The sequence below is a fragment of the Colletes gigas genome, unplaced genomic scaffold (genome assembly GCF_013123115.1).
Source record: "Colletes gigas isolate AHSC1104 unplaced genomic scaffold, ASM1312311v1 Colletes_gigas_Sc00012, whole genome shotgun sequence".
In the NCBI taxonomy this organism is placed as follows: Eukaryota; Metazoa; Arthropoda; class Insecta; order Hymenoptera; family Colletidae; genus Colletes; species Colletes gigas.
The window spans coordinates 2,895,245-2,920,293 of NW_025106641.1; the positions used below are offsets into that span (position 1 = coordinate 2,895,245).

The 25,049-nt window shown below is 36.1% G+C and overlaps 4 protein-coding genes across 13 annotated transcripts in view; 2 read left to right on the forward strand and 2 right to left on the reverse strand.

The window, feature by feature from the left end:
• Nucleotides 1-107: 107 nt before the first annotated feature.
• Nucleotides 108-8,256, reverse strand: LOC122398700 (spastin). 6 transcript variants are annotated; one of them, XM_043398806.1, is made up of 8 exons: nt 8,140-8,256; nt 6,718-6,967; nt 6,423-6,593; nt 5,642-5,902; nt 4,544-4,896; nt 4,132-4,463; nt 3,750-4,060; nt 108-3,582 (listed from the first exon to the last, which is right to left on the reverse strand). In XM_043398806.1, the coding sequence occupies exons 2-8, from the start codon at nt 6,845-6,847 to the stop codon at nt 3,419-3,421; spliced, it is 1,722 nt and encodes a 573-aa protein (XP_043254741.1). In that variant the 5' UTR covers nt 6,848-6,967; nt 8,140-8,256; the 3' UTR covers nt 108-3,418. The 6 variants fall into 6 exon arrangements, with proteins under 6 accessions (XP_043254741.1, XP_043254737.1, XP_043254738.1 ...); XM_043398802.1 differs by lacking the exon at nt 8,140-8,256 and adding an exon at nt 7,743-7,876 and having other exon boundaries at nt 6,718-6,991; XM_043398803.1 differs by lacking the exon at nt 8,140-8,256 and adding an exon at nt 7,743-7,841.
• On the forward strand, nt 8,095-15,309 carry LOC122398697 (pre-mRNA-processing factor 39). 2 transcript variants are annotated; one of them, XM_043398799.1, is made up of 14 exons: nt 8,095-8,196; nt 8,656-8,722; nt 8,956-9,080; nt 9,165-9,401; nt 9,508-9,975; nt 10,046-10,223; nt 10,313-10,563; nt 10,635-10,760; nt 11,523-11,671; nt 11,757-12,162; nt 12,238-12,402; nt 12,502-12,888; nt 12,982-13,268; nt 13,330-15,309. In XM_043398799.1, the coding sequence occupies exons 2-14, from the start codon at nt 8,674-8,676 to the stop codon at nt 13,625-13,627; spliced, it is 3,126 nt and encodes a 1,041-aa protein (XP_043254734.1). In that variant the 5' UTR covers nt 8,095-8,196; nt 8,656-8,673; the 3' UTR covers nt 13,628-15,309. The 2 variants fall into 2 exon arrangements, with proteins under 2 accessions (XP_043254734.1, XP_043254733.1); XM_043398798.1 differs by lacking the exon at nt 8,095-8,196 and adding an exon at nt 8,566-8,582.
• Nucleotides 15,310-15,453: 144 nt separating this feature from the next.
• Nucleotides 15,454-18,646, reverse strand: LOC122398699. The gene is made up of 3 exons (XM_043398800.1): nt 18,371-18,646; nt 15,946-18,235; nt 15,454-15,863 (listed from the first exon to the last, which is right to left on the reverse strand). The coding sequence occupies exons 1-3, from the start codon at nt 18,569-18,571 to the stop codon at nt 15,712-15,714; spliced, it is 2,643 nt and encodes an 880-aa protein (XP_043254735.1). The 5' UTR covers nt 18,572-18,646; the 3' UTR covers nt 15,454-15,711.
• A 47-nt stretch (nt 18,647-18,693) lies between these two features.
• The window catches only part of LOC122398702 (synaptosomal-associated protein 25), a 30,843-nt gene continuing 24,487 nt past the window's right edge, over nt 18,694-25,049 (forward strand). The window contains exons 1-5 of one of the 4 annotated variants that reach the window (XM_043398812.1): nt 18,694-18,796; nt 19,329-19,485; nt 20,275-20,385; nt 24,515-24,719; nt 24,806-24,847. In XM_043398812.1, the coding sequence (XP_043254747.1) occupies nt 24,618-24,719; nt 24,806-24,847 (144 nt within the window). In that variant the 5' untranslated portion in view covers nt 18,694-18,796; nt 19,329-19,485; nt 20,275-20,385; nt 24,515-24,617. Of the gene's footprint in view, nt 18,797-19,328; nt 19,486-20,274; nt 20,386-21,171; nt 21,466-24,514; nt 24,720-24,805; nt 24,848-25,049 lie in introns of those variants that run through there. The other 3 variants (XM_043398811.1, XM_043398810.1, XM_043398809.1) reach the window with 3 other exon arrangements.

The window sequence follows — 25,049 nt, forward strand, 5'->3', positions numbered from 1 at the left end:
TAAATTTATAAGAAACGTAGTACCTTCGTTTATAACTGGTTAAATGTAAAAAATAATATAACACGTTTTTTAAGTACATACAAGATAATTTTATTTTACAGCCGGTATACTTTTACAATAATTATTTATGCTAACTGAAGATATATATGTTTCTCTACAAATCATCTTGTCAATCATTTAAAATATTTAAGACTGGATGACTATTGTAGGAGACAGTATTCTGACTGATTCTCTGACATAATAAATTTTTAATGCTAAGTACAATCTTGTGCCGTATATTGAAGGTAACACAATTATTCTATATATTTTTTTGTATGAAATATAATTTAAAAGGTGCATTGTTTGCATGAATTTAGTACAAAAACTATTACCACTAATCATATATAAACCAACATATCTTTTTCACAAATGTAAACAATGTCAACTAAGAATATTATAACATTATAATCAAGGAGTTATGTTAATAATTACCACAAAATTGTGAATGATTTACTTAATTTTTCACTTGGAAGCTGACAATCATTCCTTTTAAAATTGAAATGCGCTAGAACAATTTGTACTATACAGTTTTATTACATACAAAACATGCGGTTTCTCGGTTTCGATTATGGAGCGACAAAATATTATATAGGATATCTTGTATTGCTATACAGTAGGCGATACTATACTATTCAATTGCATTAAAAAATTATTATTTAATTTCGTGGATGTCGCTGAGTATATCAACGTTAATTAAATATGTATTCGCGTTTTGTTTCATTGAGAGAAGACCAGTACAATATTACATTAATAAGAGTTGCTTAACGGAAATTTTTAATTTGCGATCACGATCACTATTTTATTCAATATATTCACCTTCTTAAACAATTTATAATACTGTTGGAAAATACAAGTTCGGCATTTAATGAAAGCATAATTCATTTAGCAATTTATGGAAAGTAAATTATTTTGAAAGTGTTATGTTTTACAATTGTTGATTGTATTTCATAAATTAAATTATTTTACCAGTAATTCGGTTAACAAAAAATATAGTCATTTTTTGTATTTAGTTGTAATAACATTTTACGGAGTGACACGGATAATTTCACAGATCAAAGATTGCAAGGGAACTTAATTTGTGCAGAACGTTTGCAAATATTTCCGAACGACCGATTCATATTTTATTAATTTTAGTTTAAGTAGCATTCATTGATGTTATCGCGATTATTCAGCTTATATTCTTAAAAAATTTCCTATTACGAGTTATTATAAAAGTAGCAAAATAACTTAATCGAGGCTGAGCATGGTTTTAATATGGAAGGCCAGGGTTGTAAATTGATATATACCCATATTGATAACAGTCTGTTGTGCAAGATCGTCAAAAAGATTCAGTTAATGCTTTCACTCTACTTACATGTACATAATAAATTATTTAACGTAACGCAACTTTAAGTGAGGTAAAGAGCAGTGCAGATACAAAAAAAGACAAAGTATATGAAACTAAACGTACTTTTTCTATTCCTATTTGTGTTGGCAATAAATTCAGAAAATAGAAAAACTATCAATATTAATTTAACATTGAGTTAAAATTTTTTTCTCGATTAATTCAATTGCTTGCGATAATCAGCAGTACGTATCAAACTTAACATATTTAAATTGATATATCGCTATGAAATTAAACTTGTTTGGCATTATTTGTACCGTCAGTTGTATACTCGTTTTTTTTTTTTTTTTTCACAGAGAATGGCGTGCACTTTGTGCTGTAAATGTATATACTCTATACCTTTTACGATTCTACGTCAATTACAACTCGCGTTAAATTCTAACAATTAAATAGACAATTCTTTTTTTTTATTAAATTGCATGGCAAAAATAAAAGGAAACTGTTAACACATGCCATGTGTATTCTACTACGCGTATATTATTATTAAAGAGTATTAACTATTGATCACACTAGAGCAGCTTTAAACTCGTTGCATTAACGTCATCAATGATAAATTATAACAAATCGCTATTTGAGGAAAACATTGTTCCGTACGCTTCTTATAAATAAATATGCGTAAAAGTCAGGGAGACTAATATAAGTAATTTCGTAATGAAACATCACTACGCAAACACTGATGCTTATTTAGTACTGTTTTGCATTAAACGTGTTTTTAAATTAGTAAGTACATCGTACAAGTACAATCACCTGTTACTTGAGCATTTGAAGCAATAGATAAATATCAAAAAACATTTATATATGCAACATCTTTTTGTAGCATATTTTTTTTTTCATTAACATTATTTTTTTTCATCGATAATATTTACTTACAGACAATAAATATTTTTAATTTCATACAATTCACGTATATTTCCAGTTCGTTGTCTCATAGAAATCTAATCAAGTCAGAACATAATGCACAGTCTAATACGTATGATACTCCCTGTTTAAAGACTAAATCGATATCATTTCATTTCAACAATTATGAATTGATTATTTTAGATATCATCAAACATAACAAGATTAATAATAATTTCTGGATACGTTAAATGATGTGCAGTGTCTTGTTTTTACAAGACTTACCTATGTGCCAAAAACAATTCTACTTGTATTTCATTTTCAACAGGTGCTTGCACAAGACACCATGAAATTTTTATCAAGTTTTATGCTTATCCCATAACTTGACTACAACGATAACTAAATCGTTCATTTCCAGTTAGATTAAATTGTTTTATTATTTGATTGGACGTGTGCAGTTTCATGTGCAAATGCAGTCTTCCTACCAATACTGTTCAACTCAATTGTGCTCGATTAGTAATTAAATATTTACAATTTTTCATTTTGTTATAAAAGTGCATATTATATTTGTTAATAGTAGGTTTGTACCTTCTTAGCGATATTATAGTAAATAATATCCCTAGATACATACTTCATTAACAGAAAATAAATTGTAATTTAACGGAATTAAAGCTTGTTATTAATGAAAATGTAAATAAAAGTAATTACAAATTTCTATAAAGGAATGATATTAACAGTGCAGAAAGTAGATTGTATAACTACACAGATACTGGAATTCTAATATCAACACTGCTATAGTGGAACTTAAATCTATGATACCTGATTACTGGATGGAGTATGAAATGTATTATATATATGCGGTATAAAGCTGTTAATATTACAACTGTAATATGATTTAAAAAACAGTACTTAGCAAGAGTGCCTTTCGCTTATCGTAACATTTCTTTTTTATGTATAGACGCCTATCATTTATAAATTAGCTTAGAAAATGTAAAAGCTGTTGTATTTACATTCTGTAATAATTAATATCGCAGAAAGTCACTTTTGTAGTATTTCTCGCCATTACAGTTCGTTTATATTTTTGGTTTTCATCTTGGACTAGTCAATAATCCAATGTTATTTACTTTTAGTTCTCGAGCTTCAGCTAATTCTTAAAAATCATAGACTTACGTCGCCATATTCGAAACTCCATTTTTCGTAAGCAGCCAAACTTGCGGGTGACACCGATCTACGGATTCTTTTAAGCGAATCACGAAAATCTTGCATCGTGATGTTACGCACGGAATTAAGATCCAATTCCTTTACTTGATCTGGATTGAGCTCTGTGTAATATTAACACACAATATCTTTTACAAACACTGAACAAACGATCTGTCGATTAGACTGTCTGGTCAAAGTTCTAATATCCATTCAGTCTGTTGGCTTTAACTAAATACAGAGTAAGAAGTACAATACATTAAAAGAGAAAGACGAACAAATTTTGATTTACCTCTGATAGGGCCAAGCGCTGCATCTTTTGCTAATCCCGTTAAATCGCTTCCAGAATAGCCTTCGGTTAAAAGTGCCATTTCGTTTAATTCTTCTTGCGTGAGTGGGTCATTGTGTTTAGCTAATAGTCGTTTTAGCAACATGATTCTCGTTCGTAAATCCGGCAACGTAACATACACTCGTTTTGAAAATCTTCTTAAAGCAGCTTCGTCTAATTCTTGAGGTCTGTTTGTAGCAGCCATAACGAGCACCCGTTCTTCCGGATTACACGGTAAACCATCAAATTCAACTAAAAATTCTGTTTTCAATCGCCTAGATGATAATTATTAATTAAACAAATGACGGTGTTATTTTACGGAGATTTTTATTCTAGAAAACACTACCTCGAGGCTTCATGCTCATTGTCTCTGCGTTCGCTTAACAATGAATCCACTTCGTCGATAAAGATCACAGATGGCTGTAACTCTCTTGCTATAGCAAAAAGAGCTCTTACTAATTTTTCCCCCTCCCCAACATACTTTGATGTAAGGCTGGCGGCAGATATTGAAAAAAACGTAGCATTACATTGGGTAGCTACAGCACGTGCAAGTAATGTTTTTCCATTCCCTGGTGGACCAAATAACAATAATCCTCTTGCAGGCGTTCGCAGACCAGTAAACAATTCTGGTCTCAGCGACGGTAAAATCACCATTTCCTGCAGTGCTTGTTTCGCAGTCTACATAATCAAGATATAAAGAACATGATGTCTATATACCTTCTCTCTTTACATGATAATATAATGTAATGTTTGCAAACCTCTTGACCAGCTATGTCTTCCCAATGTACTGCTGTTCCTCCTTCCAAAATTTCATCAAGAATAACTTGCGCCAGTTTTGGATCCACACCCTTCAAAATAGGTACCTTTCTCGTAGGTGTACCTCTGTTACTGTTTGTCGCTGTAGGTGTGCCTGGTCTCCTTATAGGTGACCCACTTCCAGGTACAGACAATTGTCTTTTCACAGAGGGTGGTGTAGACGTTGGTTTAAGAGGCGTAACTCTGTGACATGACTGAACTGGCGTTGAACGTCCCATACTGCGCGGTAACGTTTGACTCTTGCTGATAGTTGTACCCACTCTTTTTCCAGGAACAGATAACTTCCTTCCAGATGCTATAACAATATCACAGAATAAGTAGGGTATAAAAAGTGAAAATACAGAAGTAAAAATATACACGAATGCAAATTCTGAATAAATCTAATATATGGACAAACTATCGCAAAGAATAATGTACAAGACAAATACATTGAAGCAAAAAATTATATTAATATAATTGAAATTCGTATAAGAAATTTTTTATGCATTATTTGTAATAATATAAATAGCAGTAAAAATGTTGTATTATTAATGCTTCATAAGTCTTAATATGTTATATTATTAAGAATCCATATATACATATTAAACGCTTTGGTGCCATATTTAAACATTGAATATAACGTGTTAAAGTAAGTAAAGTATATGTATTTTTTTTTTTTTTTTCCAACTAAAATTTGCAATCTTTGTACAATGCATACGTTCATGCATGTCGACTAATCTTCCCTTCTAATTAATTCATTGTCACATACGCATACTTATTTTAGTTATATACATATGTATAATCTTACCATACTAAAAGTTTTATTTAAATAAATACTATACTACGTTACTACGATATAGCGAAGCTACTATAATTGTAATAGTCGATATAACAAACATGGCTACATTTACTACTTTTTGACTATGTCAGAAAATAGATTAAATGCATATTATCAATGGAAGAAAAATAACATTATTAGGGAAGCAACTATTATAAATATCATATGAATAAATTTACAATTACAGTTTGCATGTAAGCCCAGAACTTCAGACAAACAGTACCTTCAGAATGGGCACAATAGTTTTTTGGTGAACGTGGCCTTAACTTGGGAATTTGGGTACATGTATTCTGTCCTATGTTCACTGTCTGTGTACTGTTTGTGTTTTTTGTATGATTAGTGTTTAAGGAAGAACGTGCTGTTTGTAATGTGTGTATATTGCGTCGGGCCCTCAGATTCTTTCCTGGATGTTCGTCGTCCACTTTATTTCCAGGGGCACGATATTCACCGGAGATATCCATCTTTTTCAGCTCACACACACTCGCTACAAAAAGGAAAAACATTCTCTGCCATGCTGCAGTAGGCTAAATAGCTAAATACGGATTGAACTCGTAGAATTTCTTAAATTTTTCTCAGAATTTTAAACTATTTAACTAATATCAAAGTATGGAATGAGCGCTTTTGACGGCTATTAGAAATGCTGCTATAAAAAGTTTTGGCTACTCATTTATACATAAGTATTTGCACCACTTATGAAAAACCATATAGTGCCAAAAATAAAGTTATCAAATGAAGGTATAACGCGCGCATGCATACACGCATATATACATTCGTACATAGACACATACACGCGCGCACACATACACGTAAACATTATAGACAATTAACACATGAGCATGCTAAATACACTATTATCGTGTTATCCCTTAAGCTGTTATCATAACTTGATCAAAGCACGATATTAATGTATCGATAATATTAAATGCAAAACTGTGCTTTTATTTTACATATGATAGAAACAGCTCAAGAAACGTGACATTAATTAAATATATATGGCTACAAACCAAGGAAGTCAAGTCTGTCCTTTGCCATTACTAAATTCATGCGCATTTTATCGTGAAGCCTTTGAGCGTGTTCCCAAACTTCTCCACGACCACCGGTGCATTCTACAGCTATTCCTTTTTCCAATTCTCCGATTCCTTTCTTATAAAGTTCAATTGCCATTTCTTTTTGTCCTAATAAAACGATCAAAAGAAAATATTAAAAATATCGCAATTACTTCGACATTGTTTCAGTTTGATTTTCATAGATGGATTTTCTTTAATTAAACCTAACATAGATGATGTATTGACACGGTACCTTCGTTATCCTCGTCAATTTTAAGTGCCTTACTGATGAATTCAAAAGCTCTACAGTGATGATGTTTTTGTTTTGCAAGCAGGGGATCCCCAGGACCAGGACCGATAGGTCTTCTGGGTACTTGAGACATTCCTTTGTTCTCAATTTGTCCAGAATTATGTAAATTATTATTCAAGCTTTCTGCGGACTTTTGACCAACAACGATCTCCAATTGGCAGGTTTGCTTGGAAGCTTGCCTTCGTTGGATCAGCTGAGACGTAGATGTATACAAATACTTAAATACCACAAATAATTGATAAAGAAGTGTTCTCAGAACGTTGAAGAGCAGTATCAAGGGGAAAGAAACAATATATAGATTACGCTTGTGTACCGACGGTTGAGGGGTGTCGAGAAAGCGATGGCTATGATGATAGTGATTGTGATGATGATTGTTGCAATTTATAGTGGTTGTAGTTTTATCGTTATTTTCATTCTTGGTCACGCAAAGCTTTTTCGGCGACTTGGTGCCGAATTTTCGGATCGGACGGCCACCATCGCTGTAAGACATCTCCTATCGTAAAATTTTCGGAATTCGTATTGTACGAATTACTGCGCTTATTACCGTCAAAGGTAATTCGAGCTAAACATTTCGACATTCCAGACGTTGCGTGACCATTTGGGAAAAAGACAGTACTTTAATAACCAGACACTATTTATCTTTCTCTTTTAAAAAACGTTTCGGAACCTCGACGAACAATTCTTTTTAACGATAACAATTGCACTGTTCGAAACAGTTGCTCTCGGTAAGGAATGGGATGCCACGGAATTCCGAAATGCTCGGAATTGGCGAATTACAACTGAAATCGAGCGGTTCGTGGTTTTTTTCAGCATCGCTTGTTTTGATTAACGTGGGACTTGGTACATCGATGTATGTACTATAATAATATCGAACTACAAACATCGACGAGTATCGTTTTACAAAATCACGTATACAAAAACATATTCATAGAGAAACTGGTAATTAATGCACTCTGGCATATACTCACACAAGATAGATTATTCTGTGCACTTGCGCTCTTTAGTGATATTTCCTTGCACATGCGTATATTTTGATGTCCTACCCTCCAAGAATTTTTAATAATTTTTAGATCACGAAACACGTCGCGCGTTCATTCATAATTACGTTCTCGGGCACGGCTTTCTCCGTAGCGGATTCACGGTCCAATTTTTTTTCCTTGCATGCACACACACATATGCATAATATCAAACATAATTTATATCGCGTCCATGCAAAGATAAAAATCTATTGACGTTAAAAGTCATTTTTAAATCTCTTCGCAGTTATTACGTAGGACGTAATCAAATCGCAAACATACGTTTATAATGACAGATGAAAATTGGAGAATGGGACTAAAAATAATAAAAAAAACTTTCGATACTCACTGATAAAAAAAGCTCGCCGTCGGAGTTTTACGTGGTTCAACGTTTTACCGATTTGACGTACGTATATGCACACGCATCAGATACTTCTATTAGATAGGGAAGCCAACGGAAGTTCGGTATTAATTTTATGAGCTTCGCTCTGAAGAAGATGAGGTCATTGAGTTCAAAGAACCAATCAAGTTGATCAAATTCCGCGGTTTCCTTAAAGACCCGTTTCCACGTTGGATAACGTTGGAAGTGACACGAAAATGGTAAGGGGCATCGCGAGTTCCCGACTCGTGAGGCGAAAAAGCATTATCCGCAACGTCTATTCTATACTTCGTCTGTGGCGATACGAAAATACATTACTTTATATCTTTCTGTGGTTTTGGATGCGATATGGAATTTTTGTCGATCGACGATAAACCAGTTTCGCGTGTTTATCAATTGTGTTACGTTAGTTCGTAAGTGTCTTACAGATGGCCTACCGATACGATGCCGCCATTTTCTTCTTCAGTTCTGCGTTTTACATTCCAGAGATTGCATCGAAGCAAGATGTCGTCCGCAAGTGGTGATGAAAGCGAGATCACTTTAAATGAACCTGGTAAGAAGATAATATTTTTGAAAGAAATCTAGTATAACGTCTCGCGACTGCAATCCCCCGTCGGCTATATTATGTGTTCGTGTAAAAGTGGCATAGACATAACGATAGACCCGGCGGCTCGCCGAAGGCCCGCAAACCGCCATTAAACGAATGGCGTCTCGTACACGCATTTAATGTGTAAATATTCTGTTTCATTTTTTAATATTTTCGTCTTTTCCTTTTCGTGATTCCAGTACGGCGTACGCGATCAGGTCGTACGCGCAAAACTGCTGTCGTGGCGAAGAAATCCCCCGTAAAGAAACTTCTGGCAAGGGCAACACGTTCTCCGAAAAAAATGCAAGAAATCGAAGAGGTCGAGGTGCGTGAGGCTATAGATAGTTTTCGTAATCGTCGAAGCACATGATTTTCAATAGGTGATACGTTGGTTCTTGTAATTTTTTAGGAGGAAGAACCTATATTGCAAGAGGCAGTAGTTGTGGAAAGCATTCCAGAGAATGGTGTACAAAGATTTGGTGACATTATTATTGAACAGCACGCAGAAGACGAATCGACTATGTTGCACTTAGAATTGGAAGATTCCGGCGATACAACCATTCATGAAATCAATATGAATCAAAATATACAAATAGCAGAGGAACAAGAAAATGTACCTGATCTAGATGCATCTGTGACTCAGATTGTTAGTAATATGCATACAATGATACAAGCTTATATTTACCATGTATGATGTTCATAAATCTATTAATTATGTTGTATATCTTAATGTATAAAGTATTCTTTGTTAGGTTCATTCTGATGCTGTGCCGGATCACATGATCATAGAAGAGAGCAGTATGGACAAAGTTGATATTTTAAGCGAACGGGAACAAGTAGATATGGAAGGACAAGACATGAGCAATGACGATACGAATCAACATGTGCTAATAGATTTTCACGAAGTCATAAACGACGATGGGGAAACTATAACACAAGTAACAGAGATTTTAGAGACGGAGGAGATTGAATCTGAAACTGTTATAAATGATGGTACTGGAATCGAAGTTATGGAAGTAGATTGTCAACAAGAACCGCAAGAAGTTACGGATAGCGTTGCAGGGAAGATTGCAACCGATACAGAAATGACAGAATTAATGGAAGTGACAGAGTTGACAAATACAGATGTAGAATGCTCGCCTGAAAATACTATGAAAAAAACGGAACCTGACACAGAAGCTGTGTCCGAGGATGAACTACCTACCGAAGCTGCAGCAAAGGTATGTTGTATTAATTTCGTAAATAATAAACTGTACAAGCAATTTGTAATATTTAATTTTTCTCTTGCAGGAGCCTGAGACAGAAGCAGTATCCGACGAAGAATTACCAGCAGCAGCTCCTGCGGATTTGGGAGAGACTGAGTCTGTTTCTGAGGACGAATTACCGCCGGATAGTGAAAAGAAGAAGAAAAGTGGAACGAAGGCAATGAGCAAGACTCCGGAAAAAAAGAGCAAAACGGAAGGTGGAAGTACGTATATAGAACTATTTTTGAACTGTTTGAGCCACGTTCCCGTTAGGATACATTTATTTATTTACTTTATACCGTTTCTTTTGCAGATAAACGCAAGTTGAATGCAGAAGGAGAGTACGATCCCAGTTCGCCAACATCCGAAAATAACGATGAAACGCCGGCGAAAAAAGTGGCGCTCTCGGCCGAAGCGGACACTGGGGACAGTAAGCAAGAGGCTAAACCAGCATCGCCGAAGAAAAAGACGTTGCCAGAGTTAGAAAAATATTGGAAAGCTGTTAATGAGGATCCATCGGATTTCACAGGATGGACATACCTTCTTCAATATGTTGATCAAGAAGTAAGTTGAAAATTATGAAAGCTACGCGAAGTTATATACGGTAAATATATAAATTGTTTCTATTACTGTAGAATGACGCAGAGGCTGCTCGCGAAGCTTATACCAAATTTTTGGAGCGTTATCCATATTGCTACGGTTACTGGAGAAAGTTTGCTGATTACGAGAAGAAGAAGGGCAACCCCGAAAATGTCCAAAGGGTGAGTCCACTCGTTTACCACATTCATTAGGCTACCTCTCATTATATCATTTAATTAACGCAATCTAATGAAAATAGCTCGAGTTAGGAAGACGCGTGGGCAGTGTGCACGCACGTAAATATGGTTTTCCCTTCCAACAGCCTAGCACGTCTTGCGGCACCTATACGACTCTCTCCGTTTACCAAATAGCTAGTTACTTAATTATTCTGCGATATATACAATATTATTGCGAATATTAATGTTTTACTTATACCGTTATACTGATATTCTACGTATGATACGTAAGTCAAGCGAAGGCTAGTTGTTTCAATTTGCGATATTTATCGTGCAAAATTGTGTGTAATATTTACTGTAAGCATTTGTACACATAGCTTACTACAGAAAGTATTGTAACTTAAGCATAAGATGCGGTACCTTACTTAATGTAAGTAAGATTGGGTTGGGTGTTAAATCAAAGTCAGAAACAAAGACTTAGGACGTGAACGTGCCAGAGAGGGAGCAAGAAAAAGTGGCGGAAGACACAGAGGCACCCAGATTGGAACACTCCTTGATTTTAAGGTGAATGCACAATGCTCTGCAATCTCTGTGTTAAATAAATCTCTTTATTTACAGTACGCGTACGATATGTGAGTATACGTTGCTAAAAAACCGTAATGCTTAACGAAAGCTAGAAAAAGAAAAAAGAAATAGGTATAAGTCTACCCGCCACCAGCCCAATCAGTTGTAAACTGTTCTAAATGTGATTGTAAATCATTACTACAGGTATTCGACCAAGGTTTGAAAGCTATTTCGCTCAGTGTGGATCTTTGGCTACATTACATCAACCATTGCAAAACTGTCTACGAAAAGGATGAAGAGAAACTACGAGAACAATACGAAAGAGCTATTCAAGCATGTGGTCTTGAATTTAGGTCTGAATTCCGTTCAACTTAATTCGTGAAATTGTTTTATCGTGATCGAATATTTATACAGATAGATATATTGTTCATTTTTCAGATCTGATCGTCTTTGGGAAAGTTACATAAAATGGGAGTTGGAGGGCAAACGTCTCAGCAAAGTAACGGCTTTGTACGACCGCTTGTTATGTACGCCTACTCTTGGCTATATATCCCACTTCGATGCATTTCAAGAGTTCGTTTCCTCGAACTTACCAAATCGTATTTTAAGCGTTGATGATTTTCTTGCGTTGCGCGCCGAAGTGAAAGCGCTTTTGAAATCAGATGACAATACGTCTACTTCTGCAGCAGACGATGCACCGCCCGGAGAAGAACCCCCACCGCACGAACTTCCACCTACCGACGAAGAGACACGTGCTATCAGAGAAAAGATTATTAGCAGCAGGCGTAAAATGCACAAAGCCAATATTAACGCAGTTGCTGCTAGATGGTCGTACGAAGAAGGTGTAAGTATACAAACACAATCTGTTCGATGTGCTCCCCTTTCATATCAGCACTTATCTCTCGATTTTTATTAACAGATTAAAAGGCCATACTTCCACGTGAAACCTTTGGAACGGTGTCAATTGAAAAACTGGAAGGAGTACCTAGATTTTGAAATTGAACAAAAAGATCAGAACCGAATAATCATTTTATTTGAAAGGTGTCTGATAGCGTGTGCTCTGTACGATGAATTTTGGATGCGAGTAAGTCGATAATAACACTGCTTTGCTTATTGCCTTTAACGAGAAGAGGAACGTCCTGATGTTAAATAAATATATTTTTATATTTTTTCCCCCCCGTAGTTTGTTCGTTATTTGGAATCCTTGAAGGGCGATAACGTGGACAAAATTAGAGATGTATATTCCAGAGCTTGCATGGTGCATCATCCAAAGAAACCAAATTTGCACCTTCAGTGGGCAACCTTCGAAGAAGGTCAGGACAATTTCGAGAAAGCGGCAAGCATACTTGAAAACATTGATAACGTACTACCAAATATGTTACAAGTGGCATATCGACGAATTAATTTGGAACGTAGGAGAGGGGACTTGGATAAAGCGTGTGCATTATACGAAAATTATATAAGTAACAGTAAAAATAGAACTATCGCAAATAACATCGCTGTAAAGTACGCGCGATTTCTGTGCAAAGTAAAAAATGACGTGGACAAGGCAATTAAAGTACTACTGAAGGTATATCAATGATGCTATCTTATCTATTTTAAAACTTATTTATTTTAAACATAAATTATTATGTTATACATATATTATATATATTATTTTTAGGCTACAGAAAAAGACAAAGATAATCCCAGACTTTACCTACAATTGATCGACTTGGGGATGCAAAGGGCCCCCGTTGATACACAAGAAATAATAGGGTACATGGATATGTTCATAGAACGAGAGCACGCTGATCTTGAACAGAGAGTACTTTTCGCGCAACGTAAAGTAGAATTTCTTGAAGATTTTAGCCCCGATATTCGACAAGTATTGAAAGCGCACGAGCAATTCCAAAAATGTATCAAACAGGCAAAAGAACGGAAGAAGACGAAAAGCGACGACACTAAGACGTAAGTATCTATATACATAATCATAAGATTCATTAATTTACTTCAATTCTACGTTTCGCAGAGATACTTCTCCTCCAAAGAAAGTGAAAATTGGTGATCAATCGAATATACCACCACCGCCTTCTGTCAGCTCCCAGTCATCATACCAATACAGCAGCGGCCCAAGCGGACCTTATCAATCACAGCAACAATTTCAGGGTGGCCAGTACGGCGGCCAAGGCGGTTATCAACAGGGTTATCAACAATATCCGCCTCCATCCGATCCTAATTACGCAAATTATCAAAATTGGCAATACGGACAAGGTGGACCGCAAGCGTACGGGCCATATAATCAATGGGGATCTTACAATTACTATTAGTGGATATATACGATGGTTTTCCTGTACCAGCTTTCGTTGCGTTACTGTGTCTACTGTACATTTTATAATCTTTATTCTTCTTTCGTTCGAGGATGATTGGCAACAAAAAAAAAATGAAATTCTTTACAGTTTTAACGACACATCAGTGACCTGACACGAATCCTAATGCTATACATGGTCGGATATCTTTCGTTCGACACAACAACCGATGTTTTTGCATGCAGCTCTTGTCTTAATGTATTTCTAAGTGATATAGCCGTACAGGAAATACTAATAAATTTACGACTGTTGACGAATATATTATTACAATTGTAACACGAAACACGTAGTTGACAAAAAATTGCCATACAGTACGAGATCGAAGTATGCTATGTTCTGCATTCGCAAGCATCCCAATTGACTTTACACGATAAAACATATTCACAATTTTTTTAATATTTTGTTCCATGACGTCTTGTTTCTTTAACGGGAGATCAGCAGTTTGTAAATGTTGCCCTTAACTCGGAATAACTGTTCTCTTTTCTGCGCGTACTTAGTTTATGATAGAGTTTCTAATAATGTGCGTCGACGTATTTGGGTGAAAAACATTGGAAAATACACGCATTCGTACACACATGAACAGAGGATGCTTAAAAACAGCGGGACAAGTAGAAATGCGTAAAGAGAAATTGGAAAATCTTTTATTGTTTTGTAATCCGAGGTTTCATTTTCGAAATAGAAATAGTTCAAGGTTTTACCTGCAATAACGCCATGGACGTGTTTCTCACGTGCTAGTACGTGCTTGTATCGTCACGCAACTACCTGTCAGAAATATAAATAGCATGGACCGTCATGTATGTGCACACGCATAAGAACATGTACCTATAACGTTCTCATTAGGAGTGTATAGGTACAAGTACTCGAGTACTATGCGTTTCATAAATCTCAGGCCAAACAATACCGATCAGTCTTGAAGCACTTTGGTTGTCCGAAATGTATCCGACACCGCTCGAACACGACAATGTTTTACAGCTCGAATCTGGTACCTGCATACCTTTTACTTTGTGTACATAAAAGCTTTAACTGGTTATATTTTTAAAAATAAAGTCTCCAATTGCAAAATGGCAAAGAACTTTTTCGATTTCTCTTCGCGCGCAAGAAATTTGCGTTTCGACGTGTCCCATGGTTTTAAAACACACCGTACATACACGCAGAGCGTTTCGAATATATATCATTGAGAGAATAGATATTTGGATGCCACAGAAATGCTACGTGAGCGTATTTTGTGGGATATTCACGGAATAAATATTGTTAACATTTGTCGATACAGTTTTGGTAACGTGCGAATCGAGAAACGCCGACTACGTTTCTATAACGTGAATAGTTATAGAGAAAGCATGATCGTTGGTGCCCTATTAAATTCTTAAGTTCACAGATGCACATATTATTTTCTATGCTGTAATTTCACATTTGTAACCGGGATCCGAATTCAGTCATAAATCGGTACAGAAGGTCGTGTACATTGAAGTACATTATTCCCATGTGGACATTTTTATAATTTGCAATAAATGACATTTATAAATATGCAAACAGTTCTGATGATGATAGTGTATCTCGTTTATATTAATTTAGAATTTTAAGGTAATATATTTATGATTGTCAAAATAAGAAAATATAATTTTAAATTACATTGTGAATTAATGTTTTAATTCACATTATTTGTCGATAAGTAATGTTTGATAAGTGTTTGGTACTAGATTCCCAGCGTTGTTTAATTGTTTATACAATTGAATAAAAATTAAGTGTTGGATTTCAGGATAAGAATAGAATATAAAAATACGAAAATATTGTAACAAGTACTTCTTTTTATCATGAAAACATTATTAGTACAATTCTCTATATAATTATAAACGTGGAACTATTGCGAGCTTGCGACTTGGCATACGAGATAGAGCATTTGTTGTTAATTAGAAATATTCGTAAAAAATTCTCTGTAATCTAAGCGACAAAATTTATATAACATGCATATTGCATTAGTAACAAAAAATATTTCATTCGATACAAGTTGGATATTATTATGAAAGACATTAGTTTTACGAATAACTTTAGTTTGTAATTATAGCACTTGAAGCCATTTGATTAACTCCGCAGGTACCGTCTCCTCTAAATACTCTATAATAGCCTTGTTCGCCCCATCTTGGGCCCCAACTATTCTTTATTATCCAGTATGGTAATGTTTTCTTGAATATGGGATACTCTGTAAAAAAAAAAACAACAAAATACTTTATATACACGACATAGAAACTGGTGTAATTAGATTCATAAAGTATAACACATACTGCTCGTAGCATATCCCACAATTAGAACGCCGTGATCTAAATTATCGGGGCTACATAAAAACTTGAATGGATGCGAAACTCCCTTTATATAAAATTGCATGGCATTGGCGTTAATAGCAACAGAAATGGGACCATTCGTTACTAGCCATTGTGCCATTTTTGTTTCGTTCGATGTAATATTTACAGCCGAGTCTATTTGTACCCTAGATTTAGTTTGAACGAAGTGGCACTTTTCCGTTTTGGCATCGTATGGATAATCCGTTTCCAATTCAAGACCGCCTAATCTTTCTATGCTTCTGTATGCATTATACATATAACCTCCGTTGCATCCTTCGTCCAATGAATCACAATCTACCAGTTCTTGTTCAGACAATGATAACAATTTATTGTGTCGAATTGCATACTGTCCTTCTATATTTCCTGTAACTGAAAATGCCCAACACGATCCACACTGACCTTGATCTTTAACAGGCGTGACCACGCCATGATCACGCCAATCGAATTTCGGTGGCAAATCAACGTCCGGTATCTCAGCCTCTGAGAAAGGTATATCATTTTCGTGTCTCAACTCGGGTCGAAAGCCTAAGTAACGTTCTTTGAATTCTTTGGGTGTTAAATCTGCGAACATTGTAACACCATACTTGGCTGTTCCCTGTTCGAAATTTTGTAATTCTTCGATAACCTTTAGATTCTTCTTAAAAATTTTGAAACGATCTTGTTTCGTCTGAGCCGAATCATATGTTTTACCATACTCTTTGATGAAACTTTCAAACATAGTCTCGTCTTTGATATCTTCAGCTATTTCCAACATTTTTTGACTGTATCGATTACCTCGTAAGGACCGCTTTGTTCTGTTTAAATCACAATTCATTGTAATTTCCGGATACCCTCTATCTATCCATGGCCGCGACCATATCGAAAACATACATTCCTTGACTTCACTTCCATCTTTTAACTGACAATTATTTTTAGTACCCTTTGGGCAAGTACTTGTGCCCAATTTAGCTGTAATTTTGTACAAACTCCCTGACACCACTTGTTTCGAAGCCTGCACGATTTCTACTATCATAGGTTCATTCGCATCTTCAGAATATTGTGAATATTTCTGCAATGCTTTGTTAACAGCTTCCTGTATTTCAGGATCATTAACATCTTGGTCAGCAGGTGCACCAACAAGTTTAGATTGTCGTTTGTTCCTATATAATTCACGTGATTCGTTGGTTGTAGTATCGATGGATACTTTTTTCGGCAAAATTATGTCTTCTTTAACTTCTTCTTTATTTATTTCTGGATTTGATTCAGCTTTTCTCGTAAGTAAATTAAAATCTTTTAGAAATTCATTAAAGTCTTTAGCCTTGTCTTCAAATCCTTGAGGTTTTGTATCATCAGTGCTGTTGTTTATGTGAAACTTGACAATAAGACGTTCCGTTACTTCTGATTGCGGCTGCTCTTCCAATCTTACAGTTACAGTATAAGTAACATTAGTAAGAATATCCCTTGAATTTTTTAAAGCCTCAAACTTTTCAAAATTCATTTCTTTTTTGTTAGATGCAGGTGTTACAAGTGCTTCTGCATTCAACATCGAAGGCAAACTACTATTACGTTCTATTATACAATCCTTCTTTGTTATTACACGACTAGATTGTTGCCAAGGTTGTTCTTCAAACGTTACTAAGCATATATTAGTAGGAAGATTTTCTTGCACAGAGCATTCAGACTGATCTATCGCATTTTTTAAACAATTGGTTTCCCCCATGCGTAATAACAGTTGATATCGTATTATGTTAGACGAAATTGGTACAACCCGCGTTACTTTGATAACATCGATCATTTTGTGTTTAAAGTCATTCGGTATCGATTCATCCATCAATTTTGCAACTTGTTCTCCGAACACAGCTAATCCAGGTAAATTTGGGTTTAGTTCGTACGGACATCCTGGACAATAATTGGGAGTAGAAGCCCTCATAGCTATAAACGGTCTATCGTTATGATCTCCGGTCTTCTGAATCTCATGATCTAGTTCGACACTTTGGTTACTAACCATTTGTTTGTCTAAATTTTCAATAATCTCTTGTTCTTGATTATTTTCTTGCCCTTGCAGCGAATCGTATTGCGTCGATTGAGGATACAAATACATGCATTGTATAGATTCTTTTAAAACCATTATGTCTCCCTGTTCGTGTTGTTTTACTTCGACAGTACATGCTTCTCTGGGACAAGGTTCCAATGCTTCCTTACATATGGGAGTCAAATCAAACGTAAGCCTATATATTATATATGGTGACAAATCCTGGAAAACAAAGGAACGCAAGTAATAATTTTGTGTTCGTGTGTTACAGAGAACGTAATTGGTTGCAAAAATTTTAAAAATCTTTATCGTTATTGATTACAACGTTTTATTCGTTAGAAAATGTATAAAACGTACCAATTTCTGTGCACTAATCAGGTTACCACCCTTGTACGTATGATGGGTCGGAGAATCTTCGTTCAAAGAATTCAAGGCACTTTGGATTAACGGCTCCGGTACATTTTGTATTGGCTTGTTCGCGGAACAAGAGAATATAAGGATCAAATTAATAAATAATAAAAATAGAAAGCGCACTGCGCACAACAGAGAGCCTGCCATCTTTCTGGATGTACGTCGTTGTTTTGACCTCCACTTGACGTAATTGACTCTTGTTGATTCTTTATACTTTTTTCTGTCGCTGATTCAAAAACGTTAATCAGTTCTGAAAGCTTTGCGCGACTGATCGGTTTACACTTTGTTCGACAATACTTATGACTCACTTTTTGTGTTTCAATAGAAGCAATTAATGGAATTTATTTTCTGGCTTGAAATAGAAATAAAAGGGTAATCATTAGTATTAAAAACAGCATGCATATTTTTAATGCCAAGATAAGATACATTCTATAACATAATACGAAATAAACGTATCTATGTGCTATTAAAAGAGTAATCATTTTATTGATAAAGATATTTATAGTTTTCTCGTTAATAATGTAATGCATGAATATATTTAATGTATTCGATGAAGATATTTAATATACTGTATTTTGAAGAGAAAAAAAGTTAATAATATAGATGACAATTCAGAAAACGTCAACAAATATTGATATACGTAATTCATTGAAAACAATATTAACAAGATTGTGTTATTTAATATGAACTTGCTTTGTTTATGTTCAAGTATGCATTACATAATGTATGAACGTTGAAACTGTTCCCAATTAAACTCTGAAATGATATTCGTTACATTTTAATTCTAGAATATATTTAGAAATTTTTCGATGCTATTTTTAAATCATTCTTGCATTATCACGTTTAAACGTTCCCGCTACTTTCAAAACCAATATAAACATTCCTTGAGTTTCGATTGTCAAAGGTAGCAGGCAGGGGGCAGCATTGCTGCCGGCAGTAGGTATTCCACCGTTGTGAAGTGATCATCTGTGAAAGCTGCAGTGGTTGCAGTATCCTCGAAAATACCACGCTTTAACAGGCATAGTTTGCTACGTTACATGGCGCATCATTAATTTTCATTGGTAAGCGAATTATGTATCGTTTATTTTCATTCGCTTTGATTAAAATCCATAAAATGGTGGGAAAGGTACAAGTTCACGTTACATTGCAGTCAAGTTGTATCGATTTTCTACTTTACTTTAGCTACGTTTGACCTAAAGTACGTAAGTCGTTCCAGCAAATTTATAGTATATGACAATATTATTAACGGATTTTACTTTTTTCTATGCGGCTTCTTGGCAAACATTGACGAGTGTTTCCTTTTAGTTCCATGCGTCTTTTTTACACACGATTTTATGTACCTATTTTTATATTTGTGCGACGGGTCTTCCTTTTTAATATTCAAATTTTGTCTAGCTTCCATGTAACTTACAGTCTATCAATTTAACGTTCCGTACACAGTGTTTAACATGCCTAATAGACCTTTACATGGCCACTTTGCATCATAAAAAGAAAGAAATATTTTGTTGTATCTCTTCATATTTCCTTCGATAGACGAAGAAGAAAATTATACTGATTTATAAAATAGAATTGTTATATTCAATGGTAAGGTAAGCATAATTAGAAATATATACTCATAATTTTTTTTAGGAAGCAAAAGAAGCTATCGTAAGGTATGAAGTTTTCCATTTGGTGAAATAACACAAGTGATTTTCGATTGGTAGAACATGGCATTGCCAATGTCATTCCATTAATTAAAAGCATTGTGTTACGGAACAGCTTATTTGCTTATTTTGCCGATCAATTAATTTGCTCTATTTCTAGCCTTTTAAGTAAAGAGAAATGTAATGCAATTTGTTGTATGTTGTCAGAACTTTGCCAGTAGATTAAGGAACCAACCAAGATCCCTTCTGTCAAGCGTCTTAGTTGGTGCAGAAGCTGGTGACTTTCAGAAACGGAACAGATTAAGCGAAGGGATTATTGTATGTTCTCGTGACAGTATTGTATTCTTAACTACATTTACACGCTCCGATTACTGTTGAAATTATAACATTGACTAGTTTACACCGAACGTTCCCTGTACCCAGGAATAATAACGAATCGCGCTGTAAGAGGAGAAAGTCGCTAGCTTTCGCTATATTCTCCCTCTCGTAGTACGTTTCTAGTTATCGTGTGACTGAAACGCTAGATGGCGTTGCTATGGCTGTACGACAAAGATTCCAAAATGTCAAAATATGTAACCTATCTGTGACGCATAAAATATCAACGTTCGACCGACGGCTTCGCGGTATTTATAGTTTATAGAAGATTATAAATTCAACAAATGAATTTAGATAGATACATATGCAATCGATAAATAATATTTCGATAAATTGTTTGTACCTTAAAATATTGTGTCGTTAACAAGAACATTGTGTAAACGTAGTCACTGAATATAATTGGATCGATCGATCGGAAACGATTCGCGACTCGATACGGAATTCTACTTATTCAATTTTCTTTGTTTACACTTGGAAATCGTTAGAAAGAATCAACGATTTTCAAATTGTATATATAATACATGTTCTGGCTATACTGCAATAAACGAATTGATTTTAGTCGATCATTTGCAACCGTTCATAAAATATGACAAAAGATTGCCCGACGTGCATCATCATTCTTAAGGAAGATTGAGCACGTTGCTACGTAAGAGTTTTCGCAAAATATAAGTTGAATTCGATATCGAATCACGTGTTCCCGCGCCTTGACTTTGCAGTTATGTTATTCCGCCTTTCTATTGGCGCATTCCTTTCTGACGACGTGCACACCCCCCACCACGGGGACGAGCCACCGCGCTGACAGTCTGCGACTGCTCGTTGGGTAGTAGCTGACTACCATCCTGGGATTACGAAGGACTTATTTCCGTGAAGTTTGCGTTCGCAGTTTAACCGGTTTCCCTTTGCAAATAAAGTACCAGTGTCAGTTGTCGAATTGTTTGTTCGTCATTCGCCAAAGAAAGTTGATCGTGGAATCTGTAAACTTGCGGAAACACCCGTCGAAGGCTACTGTATCGACGAATTACGGTTAGTAATACATAATAGCTAGTCGGTGTCATAGTTTTTCTCTGTGATACGAGCACTCGTGAGCCGATGGAACCTTCCACTATTCCATTCAAACGTGTACCTTGTAAATAGTTTTTTTTTCCCATCGAAGTCTGTGACGTTGGTTCGAGTTTTATGATATTTTTAAAAGGGAAGAGAGCAGCGGAGACTGCGATTCTCACGTTGCAAAGTATTAGTGTTACATAGCGATTTTTAGTTTAGAACAGAGGTTGGCCAACTACGACCTACAGGTCGGATCTGGCTCGTCATTTATTATTATAGAACCACGAAATTGCTGACACACGCCATCATCTTTTTGTTCGCGTAGTGTCGTGGATCAGTGCAATTATATTTTATATTTTTCTTGGAAAACGATTGTCGACTTCCGGTTCGAAGTATCACTTTGCAACGCTGTTAACACTTGCTTACTTATTAACACTTTTGTAAAACGAAGACCCGGAGACATCCGGTGTCCGTCCGACATTGACGACTAATTTGATCGTGTCGTAAATTTATTAGCGTGCGAAGGAAATCGTGTATAATGTATTTTTGCAAAATTTAGCGAAATGCCACCTAACAGCGGGCAAAGAAATTATTCGAGGTACCGTATATTGTCGTTCGCGGTCACTTTATTTCGATTCCGAGCAGAAAATGACGTCGTGTTAACGTTGCTACTTCGAACCGGCAACTTTATTTATTGATTTCTTAATGTCTGACGTATGCCGCGGTCTACTTATCGCACGCGTGAAAGTTTACAAATATGTGTTTTGATTCGCGGTAATGTTCGATCGTAGAAATTTGAAATCGTCGACGGTGAGAAAAGTAGTTGGACAGACGTTCTACCGACCACAACAGTCGAGAGTCATTGATAACGATCATTGATTTTAGGCGTGTGTGCCGAGAGAGAAAGAGAGCGAGGGATAAGAGCTGACAGAGCCAGCGTGACGTTAGAATGTTTGTATCGTTATTCTCTTACCTGAGAAAAGATCGAATGCATAGTTAAAGTGACGCGTATGAGTCATCGGATGCGGAAATATACTAAAATAAATATTGATCTCATTGTTCTATATCTATTGCGGTCGGTTTTTATTTAAACTTATGGATGACTGATGGATGATTTTTTGGAATTCCCAAAAATATTATCACCGACTCACCGGTATTTAAACAATCGTTATCACGAAAAAGTTATTCTTAGATACAATTAATATTTGTAAATATGTTTTCCAATGTCAAAGAAACTGAAGAAAAACATAATTTTTAAATTAAATTCCGGTGCCTAGAAAAACATCAAATTTTATCATAGTATCTTACGTTGTATATTGGATTGATAAGAGATAATTAACTGCGTACGAAGATATAACTTTTAAGATAGGAGAGGATGTATCGCAGATAATTATTCAACGTAATTACTAATATTTAATTACATTTTATAATTTTAAATTGAATTAGTAATATCGTTACGGGTAACAGAATTGTTATGTAATTACCGTTGGAAAATGTAGAAAAATTAGCTCTGTTTTTAGGTATAAATTATTACATGTACCTATCGATTGGTTAATTTTATTATTGTTGAATTTGTAAATCGAAAGCTATGATATTTTTTTAATTAGAACAGTACATATTTGTCATTAAACGATGGAATCTTTTTCGGAACAGAACACGTAGAAATAAGAGATTTTAAGATCGAACCGGATGCTTGGATATTCGTCTGTGGAAGTTACGCTAAATATCTTTTTAAACCGTACACGGTGGGCGTGTCGTGACTACGGCCTGCGAACACGCAGATAACTGGACTATTCGTATCGAAATAATACTCGTTTCTCTTTTGTCTAGTTTATCGATCACTCGTCGCGATTCCTTTCGAACACTCGTACTCTCCGATTTATCGAGCACCGATCCATCCGTCTGTATCTGCAATCGAGTTGCAGCGGAGCACGGATATGTTGTGCCCTCCAGATTCGAGTATTTAGTCGACCGTGATCTTGGCGAGGTGCACCCGTGACCAGGACAAGCGACGCAGTAGTAGTACCTTTCACTCTGGAAATGAGCCAACTTTATTTCGAGGGCAAGGACAGGGCTCAGACAATTGATCACGCCGTAACTCCTATCATCACCGGGTGGGGGGGATTTTATTGCGTGGATCGGTACATTCGTTATTCAGTCATCGCGTATGCCCATTGTTTCTAAAAATTACTGGAATAACTGCTTAATATTGTACTTGTATTATAGAAAATTGCGGTTCGTACAGTAAAATCAGTAAAAAAATTTGCTAAAGCATGGAAGGTTAAAATCGTTAGATTTAAACTCCGTGAACAATAGAATGTAATGTATAGGTCGTAAGTATATGTCCGGTATAATTGTTTAAATGGTATCGTTGCTCGTGGGATGACCTAGTATGGAACAACGCAGTCGAAGGTCTCAGCTGATCGGTTCTCGCGATCCGGCGCGAGGATGATCGAGAGAAGCGTGGAGAACCAAGGAGCCACGGGACACGCGTCTGCGCGCGATTCGGTCGGTGGGTCGGTGGGTCGGTTGGTCGGTGGGTCGGTGGGTCGGTGGGTCGAACGGACGGTCGTGCGGACAGACGGTCGTGTCGGGTATTGATTTTCAGAGGAGCACGGCAGTATACATATGTTTGTCACGTAAACGCATATACGTGCATTTACGACGACCGTCTCTCGATGGCGGTGCCTGGCTTTTGTTAAATTTCCGAGTGAAATTTCGCAATGACCGATCCTGGAGTTTTAAAATTTTAATCGCCCTCGATCTAGAGAACTGTGCACCTATATTTGCCGGTTGTTGCATTTTTCTTGGATTCTATGCGTTCCCCCTTCAAAGTACATAATTCTTTGTTCTTAGATTTTTTTATTAACATGGATCAAAGGAATGGCAACCTGCCATACAGCGAAGACTCGTGTATTATTAAAATCAACGCGATAGTCTCGATTCGATATACCCTCTGCTCCATTCTTCCAGTTTGTAAGACTATCGAACGCTCGTCTAATCGATCGTTTATTTTTTAATGTTGCAGGAAGTTGCAGTCGCCAGGGAATAGGAGCTGCACCGGGTAAAGAGCTGACTTACACGGAAGGGAAGAGAGGTTGCAGAGAAGAACTCGCCAGGCACCCGACAAGATGCCTGCTCCGACACCAGCAGCGGCACCGGTTGAGGGGGGCGGCCCACCCCGCACCGAGTTGCAAGAATTACAGCTGAAGGCCGATCAAACTACAGATGAGGTATGTTGTACAAACAGAAACTCGAAAAATCATTCACGGTTAATCCCCCTAATCGCCTAATTCGTGGTACTTGTATTCTGTTTCAGTCTCTGGAGAGTACGAGGCGTATGATGGCGTTATGCGAGGAGGTAAGTTCGTCTCGTCCCTATAAAACTGTACTCTCTTCTATTTACGCATTAACCTTCATCCTCGGTCATCCTCGGTACTAATCCTCGATCCTTGTTACTCTATAGCCGTCTATATCCCGGAGTTCTTGATCCAATGATTTGTCTTGTATAGAATAGAGATGTGCAATTGTCGCTGATAACTCGTTGTGCGCCAAGTCGCGGC